At 36.3% G+C, this 7,481-nt stretch overlaps 2 protein-coding genes across 2 annotated transcripts; one reads left to right on the top strand and one right to left on the bottom strand.

Moving 5' to 3' along the window:
* The first annotated feature begins 972 nt into the window (after positions 1-972).
* Positions 973-2,373, top strand: LOC118747010 (odorant receptor 67d-like). Its single transcript, XM_036481004.1, has 4 exons — positions 973-1,730; positions 1,813-2,002; positions 2,076-2,231; positions 2,311-2,373. The coding sequence occupies exons 1-4, from the start codon at positions 973-975 to the stop codon at positions 2,371-2,373; spliced, it is 1,167 nt and encodes a 388-aa protein (XP_036336897.1).
* Positions 2,374-4,521: 2,148 nt separating this feature from the next.
* Positions 4,522-5,929, bottom strand: LOC118747138 (odorant receptor 67d-like). Its single transcript, XM_036481127.1, has 4 exons — positions 5,172-5,929; positions 4,899-5,088; positions 4,670-4,825; positions 4,522-4,584 (listed from the first exon to the last, which is right to left on the bottom strand). The coding sequence occupies exons 1-4, from the start codon at positions 5,927-5,929 to the stop codon at positions 4,522-4,524; spliced, it is 1,167 nt and encodes a 388-aa protein (XP_036337020.1).
* Between the last annotated feature and the right edge of the window lie 1,552 nt (positions 5,930-7,481).

Below are 7,481 nucleotides of genomic sequence, written 5' to 3'. Positions count from 1 at the left end.
GCTATGTATGTATTCATAAGACTAAATTCTGCTTAACAGCTGACTCATGGCTGCCACCAGCTCTGGTATACCTTTGGCTCCGGGGACCTTGTTGTTTTTAAGCCACCTTATGGTTGTTCTCACCTCGTACAGGTCGAGTGTAGACGCGTGACAATCGATCCTTTACATTGGTGCGGATCATCAAACGTGCCGCCCGTGTCGACATTCAAAAGCATTGAGAAGTTTTCCCTCCATAGCTCACGTGCACTCTGGGCATCTGTTACAAAATTTCCATCTTCGTCTCTATAGGAACCAGCTCTGGTCTTGAAACTATTTCATTGCTGCCTTATTTTCTGATAGAATTTTCGAGCCGCACTCCTGTCTGCCAGCGGCGCTGGCGCCACCCAAGCGACTTTAGCCGAGTTCAATAAAACACGGTGAGTCATTTATTTTCTGTGCCAACAAATGCCAAGTCAAGTTTTTCTCCAAATGATATTTTCTACACCGCATCTTTAGTCCTATCTGTTTCTTCTCATAACGAGATGCCTCAAATATGTCTACAGCATATTGAGACTAGGTTCCAAAAAATATATAATCACAGTAGGTCTACTACAATATGTATTCACATTTCATATGTATGTGTTTCAATCGCTAAGATACCCATTATGGAGCAAATTAATACCGCTGTAAACTAGGTATCATAGTAATTGAATCATACATGAAAATTTTCTACTAAGTGAAGTCTCGGTGTTCAAACTAACACATGTAATTTATACCACATTTGATGTGCAAAATATTCCCACGTTGTCAGCTAGGGATTATTAAGTGCGTAGCAATTATTGCACGTGACGAGTAAATTACTTGTTTTGACAAGCGAACTCAGTTCAAGGATATAACTATACTAAATATGCAGGACCATACTATTACATAAATCACAAGGTGCAATCGAGGTGCAAGTTTCAACTTTTTTTTTATATTTAAAGTCGACTAGCCATGAGCGTTAAAAAAATGAGGCCGTCGCAATCGTTTGCAAAAATCATTAAAATGGCTCGCTTCGTTTCCGGTGTGGTCGGCGCTGATATCTCTGATGAACATTATAGGGTCAACATTATTACCGTTATTGTTATACTGTGCATCAGCATTTATTTCATCTTCACCGCCACCACTGTGGCTAGCGTATTTTCGGAAAACTGGAAATACTTGCTGGAAGCATCTTGTATGGTCGGCAGCGTTTTGCAAGGCATCACCAAACTTATTTCAGGCATCGCCTACACCAAAGGACTTTCAGGAGTGCGCGTGGAGTTAGAAGCATTTTATCGGGAACACGAAACGAAGGGCGAGGCCTATTGCAAGGCCTTGGAGGAGTGTTGTGAGCGTGTTTGGCGCGTTATCAAAATGGTCGGACATATCTATGCTGCTACCGTATTTGGAATTCTAACTTTGACTATCATTCTGGTTGTCGCTACCGAACGGCAAGTCTATGTAATGCACTTTTTCATCCCAGGATTGGATGTTGACACGCAATTTGGTTATTTGGCTACAATGGCGGTGCATACAGTGGTTTTTCTAGCTGGCGCTTTTGGACTATTTGCTGGCGATTTATTTTTTCTGATCTACTTGGGGCAGCCAGAATTGTTTCGCGACATTTTAGTGTTGAAAGTTAAGGCCCTAAATGAGGCTTCTGCCAAAAATTGCAAAACCACTGAAAGGCTATTGATCGATATAATTGAGTGGCATCAATACTACACAGAGTAAGGCTGTTGCTTTGCAATTTCAGCAAATTTGGGTGTGGTTTAGCGATTTTTTTTTCTTCTTACATTTTTTTTTTTTTAGTTACAATGAGCGTTGCAACGGTATATTCTACTATATAATAACTATGCAAATCGTTACATCGGGCATCTCAATTATTTGCACCATGTATATTGTGCTAATGGGTGATTGGCCTGGTGCATACTTGTACATTTTGGTTGCTTTTTGTGGCCTTTATCTATACTGTATTATTGGCACGAAAACCGAAACTTGTGTGAGTTTGCGAACAGCACCGGCCTAGTGTACAGACATTCATATATTTAAAAACTGTATTTATTTCTCCCTAGAACCATGCATTTTGTGAGGAACTCTACAACATAAATTGGTATGATTTGCAGGTGAAACATCAGAAAATGCTGGTATTTGTTTTGAAGAAGTCACAAAATCCCAGTGAAATTAAAATTGGCGGAGTTCTACCACTTTCGGTACAAACTGCACTCTCGGTAATGGAGAAAGCAATTATTAATATGTAATTTTTAAATGGCGATTACTGCTTTTTAACAATTTTATTTTACATTTCAGATTACAAAGTCCATTTATGGTATATTCACTATGATGCTGGGATTTTTGGACGAGGAACAATGAAGCAAAGACACAAAATAAAATTGAGTTGTTTAAAAAAAATCACCATACAATGTTTATAGTAATAGTTTTTCAGTGAGGCTTAAAGCCCAACTGTTCATAGAATATTTAAAGAAGTAACCTGATTTTTTTTATCCTGTCATTGAATTATTGGGCTGGGGCTTTGCAATTGGTGATTTCTGAAGCTTAATTTCGTCAATGCCATTTTAATAAAGCTGATCACCAAAGCAAGGTTCGGAATTTGATTGGCTTTGGAAATTGGAGTAAATTCGTTAATAATATCATGGTTATTGTGGTTATTGTAGCTGCTTTTTTTTAGACCTGCCTAATTCAGGTTGTCGTTTAATAGTTGTCATCAAGCTCAACTAACGGGAAGACCAAGAATACTTCCAATCCGACTGGGTTGGAACAGAGGGAGAGGGGCGTTAAGGGTTTAGGGGGCATTGGCGGGCTCAAATGTTGTTTTATGAATCTCTGGATTCCGCCCACAAGTTCATATATATAGATGCCTTCTGACGTTCCTAAGCGAGGGCTCTGCAGCACTTTACTAGGAACTGCTGACATGTTATAGTGTTGGTCCCCATGACGGGGAGCATTTGGGCCACGTCGTGCTGGCGGTGCTCAGGTGTCATCATAAGCCAACCCGTGGTGGTGCGTAGTTTCGTGCTTTGGCAGCTATCGTCAATTTTCCTCACTAGATAACAATTCGGTGGTTGAAGGGATTTGTCAGCCTCGCTGAACTACTCTTTGGTTTTTTTGCGAAAGACTTACTACAGGGTATACAACTAGCAGCTTTCTATAAGGCTAAGATATCCGCCTGAAATATACTGCTGTCGAGCCAACTCCTGTTTGAGTCATCGCACAGTGGGAAATTTCCGATTGATTTTGTTCAACAATTACTGGAAGATTAAATTTTTTACCAAAATATATTTTCAATTATTCGAAAACAGGAAAAAAATTCGCCATACCCCCCTGAGTCGAATTTCTATTTTTATTTTTTTTTTTGAACAGAGGGGTTGCCATTTTACACTTTTTCGATATACATACTATGTTCGGCATTTACAATCGGATCTTAAACTAGGATATATCAATATTCCTGTCTCGAGGAGAACATATTTTGTGCTCGGAAGTTCCAGTAGTTACCCACCAGATCTCTGTTCTTATCAATTAAGCGTACCACCCTAATGTCAGAAAATTAAATCTCACCAAAAAATCGTTGAACTTTTTGTATAGTAGTATTTCGATCATTCCACTAGAACTATTTTAATTTTTTTTTTTGCCGAAAAATGGTGAACGTTATCGAAATTGCCTAGCAAAAATACTTTCTTGTAAAATGTTGAAGTCTAAAGTACATACTTATAACTACCCAGAAGATTATTTAGGTAGGCCTTCTTAAGTAAAGCCATTCTAAGAGGCCTACCCAAGAAGGGATAAAAAAGTGCTCCCTTGCATGTCTTCTAAAAGGGCTTACCCATTTACAATTTACGCGAATGCATAAATTTATATTATTAAGCATTACAAATGAATTTCAATAAACATTTTAAGATTCAATAATACATATTTGATATAAACCTTAAGCAACTACTTCAAAGATGTACGATTTTTATAAATTAAAGGAGAACTCCTCCAAAAAGCCTTCTGAAGTACATCCATTAAAAGCTCTTCTGGAAGGCCTTCCATGAGTAGCGAAAGAAGAAGCCCTTCAATTTGTGTCACTCCATACAAAAAAGAAAGGAGAAATAAATGTAGAGTGGAAGGCCTCTTGACTCTCAGGAAGGCTTTTCGGAAGGGCTTTTAACTCCTGAAATTATTTACTGGGTAATTTTTTTGGATTCTTATATTTTTATTGTTTCTTAAGTTTCATGAAAAGCGTACCCAAGTATCGTTATTTTAACATAGAAAGGTCCTATATAACATTTTTGTTTCTTTATTGAAAATCAAGTCCTTTTACTGCGAATTTCTTTCAAAGGCTGTTTTTATTAGAGAATGTAACTAATTTTATGCTGCAGTAGTGATTTTTAAAATGCAATATGTTTTAGTGAGTAGTCGGCAGACTTTTTTACAGTGCTGGATTTGTAAAGAAAATGAATTATGATGGCCTTTCAATATTAAGGTAACCATATGTACATTAATTTCTCACAAGAAAACACTTCAGTGGCTCTCATCCAGAAGTCGTAACATCATAGTAAAAATGCCATAAATTGTTTTTGTTATCTGGATATGAGAATGAGCACAAAGAAAAGAAGGATAAACAGTTACAAATACTTTTTAAGCATTTAAAACCGTATCTAAACATTACCGAAAGTGCAGTTTGTACTGAAAGCGGCAAGAAACCGCCAACTTTAATTTCGCTGGGATTTTGTGACTTCTTCAAAATTAATATAACCATTTTCTGGCTTTTTACCTCCAAATCATACCAATTAATATTGTAAAGCTCTTCGCAAAATGCTTGATTCTGTAAGTATGATATTGAGATAGAGCATACATATTTCTATATTATTTGCAAGACCATATTATTTAATACTTACGCACGTTTCGATTTTGGTGCCAATAATACAATATAGATAAAGTCCGCTAAAGGCGATTACAATGTACAGGTAAGCGCCTGGCCAGTCGCCCATAAGAATAATATAGAGAGTACAAATAATTGAGATGCCCGATGTGACAATTTGCATAGTGATTATGTAATAAAATAAGCGGTTGCAGCGCTCATTGTAGCTGAAAAAATATACATATATAAATTCCAAAAAGAAGAGATCACACGCAAACACCAAATTCAAATGTACGCAAATTACGCTTACTCTGTATAATATTGATGCCATTCAATAATATCGATTAATAGTCGTTCCGATTTTCTATCCTTTTTGTTAGATATCTCATTTAGCGCCCTTACTTTCAACACCAATAGATCAAGAAGCAAACTTGGTTGACCCAAAAAGAGCAAAAAGAATAAATCGCCAGCAAAGAGTCCAAAAGCGCCAGCTAGAAAAACCACTGTATGCACCGCCATTGTAGCCAAATAACCAAACCGAGTCTCGACATCCAATCCTGGGATGAAAAAGTGCATTACATAGACTTGCCGTTCGGTAGCGAGAACCAAAATTGCAGTCAAAATTAGAATTCCAAATGCCGCAGCAGCATAGATATGCCCGACCATTTTCATAACCTGCCATACACGCTGGCAACACTCGTTCAACGCCCTGCAGTAGGCCTCGCCCTTCGTTTCATATTCGCTATAGAGACTCTCTAGCTCCAAGCGCATTGCTGCAATATCCTTGGCGAATACAATAGCCGAAATAAGTTTGGTGATGCCCTGCAAAACGCTGCCGACCATGCAAGATGCTTCCAACAAGTATGTCCAGTTCTCTGAAAATACGCTGGCCACAGTGGTGACGGTGAAAATGAAATAAATGCTGATGCACAGTATCACAATGATGGTAACGATGTTGACCTTGTAATTCACATTGGAGACATCAGCACCGACCAATCCGGACATAAAGCGAAAAGCCTTGATGATTTTGGCAAACGATTCTGTGGGGCGAATTTCTTTCGTAGACATGTTGTGGTTGTTAAAGAAGTGAATCACTAAAAAGTGGTTTCACAATTGTGTAAAATAAAATGTTGTATTTTATAGTATGTACTTACATACATATTATAGCGTGAGAAGAAGAGTTAGCCCGTCACAACAAGCAATTAAGTTGTCATAGGAAATAATTAGCTTACATTTATTTTTTATTTGTGTGAGAACAAGGAAACTTCGGGGTCATTCCATGTAAAAGAGCAAAACGACATCAATTTTAAAACGCCTTAATTACTCTATTAAAAAATATTAAAAAAAAAATAAAAATTAACTGTAATTTTTATCTATGGAAACTTTAACTTCATGCATATGTTACTTTACACCAGCCACAAGAACCTGTCCCACCAGTCACAACTTTAAATATTTTTTAATATTTCTATGAAGATTTTACATATAAGCCAAGTACGATCAAAAAAAAATCTTCCTTGAAAATCTAGTGTTTAACGTGTTTGATGGGTTAAAATGTTATACAAAATTATTGCCCGTGAAATTCTACTAAATGTACGGAAGAGTTTAAGTTCAGCTATTTAAGTTTTTCTTATACAAATCTTTGAAAAAGGTTAAAAAAGAACATCACAAATCTCATTATTACGATTCTGTTCAATATTTTTTTTTTAATTTTTTAAAAATATTTTTGTGCGCATTTTTTAAGCTTAAACCGTTTTGTCATTTGTTTCCAGCTCGCTTAAATCTTAATATTTTTCCGAAATATTTTGATGTACGCCTTAAAATATAATAGATTTTATAATTCCAATGGAAAAACAGTACCGATTTTTTATTTTTTTTTTTTGTATGGGTAGTGATGCAGTCTAGTGTACATATTTAGATGGTAAGTATTAATATTAAAAACATTAATTATACTTACATGAATACGGATGTGAATAAAAATCATCAATATAATCTGAGTACCAGACAATCTGCAAAGTCTAAATCATTAATATTAATTTTCGAAATTTTTAATCAGTATCTACAAATCAATCAGTGAATATTTGGAAATTGTTGCATTACGCTGTAACACTGAACAACCCTCCAGTTTCACCCAAATGTACTAATTACGCGCGTCGGTCTATCATTCTCTAACTGCGCGTATGTTGATCTTCGTTATGTACAGATTGTTGGCTATTGAGTGATTGCGTGAAAAATTGTAGAAACGCTTCTATGAACGATTGTTGCTTATTGAATCTCAGCACTAACAACGGCGATTATATGTGTATGTAAATTTATGAAGGAGTCTGAAATTGAATATAATTTTTCATTGGAAATCTGTAAGTATTAAATTTAAAAACTGGCGTTTTTAATGGAAATTAAATGTCTGGATATTGGTAAATACTTATTCACGCATAAATAGCGTAGGGAGTTATGCTGAGACTAAATCGTATGTACATAATTACTATGCAATAAATAGTAGGAGCAATATTTACATCAATATATGTACATCTTCGGCTTGAGAAATGCGGACGTCAGCGCACATTTTCAAGCTTAGAAAAGAAAGCTAAAGCGGTTGGTCTAGCGGCGAACGAAGCCAAGGCAA

The sequence above is a fragment of the Rhagoletis pomonella genome, unplaced genomic scaffold, assembly GCF_013731165.1.
Source record: "Rhagoletis pomonella isolate Grant_MI unplaced genomic scaffold, Rhpom_1.0 Rhpom_scaffold_00011, whole genome shotgun sequence".
Taxonomy (NCBI): Eukaryota; Metazoa; Arthropoda; class Insecta; order Diptera; family Tephritidae; genus Rhagoletis; species Rhagoletis pomonella.
This window is presented reverse-complemented; position numbering and strand designations above follow the sequence as displayed.

What these genes read in the sequence shown, in the direction of transcription:
- LOC118747010 (XM_036481004.1), top strand. Translation starts at nt 973, where the DNA reads ATGAGCGTTAAAAAAATGAGGCCGTCGCAATCGTTTGCAAAAATCATT. An exon ending in TGGCATCAATACTACACAGA is followed by an intron (nt 1,731 to 1,812) that starts GTAAGGCTGTTG and finishes TTTTTTTTTTAG; the next exon opens with TTACAATGAGCGTTGCAACG. An exon ending in CGGTACAAACTGCACTCTCG is followed by an intron (nt 2,232 to 2,310) that starts GTAATGGAGAAA and finishes TTTACATTTCAG; the next exon opens with ATTACAAAGTCCATTTATGG.
- LOC118747138 (XM_036481127.1), bottom strand. Translation starts at nt 5,929, where the DNA reads ATGTCTACGAAAGAAATTCGCCCCACAGAATCGTTTGCCAAAATCATC. An exon ending in GCACCAAAATCGAAACGTGC is followed by an intron (nt 4,826 to 4,898) that starts GTAAGTATTAAA and finishes TCATACTTACAG; the next exon opens with AATCAAGCATTTTGCGAAGA. An exon ending in CAGTACAAACTGCACTTTCG is followed by an intron (nt 4,585 to 4,669) that starts GTAATGTTTAGA and finishes TCTCATATCCAG; the next exon opens with ATAACAAAAACAATTTATGG.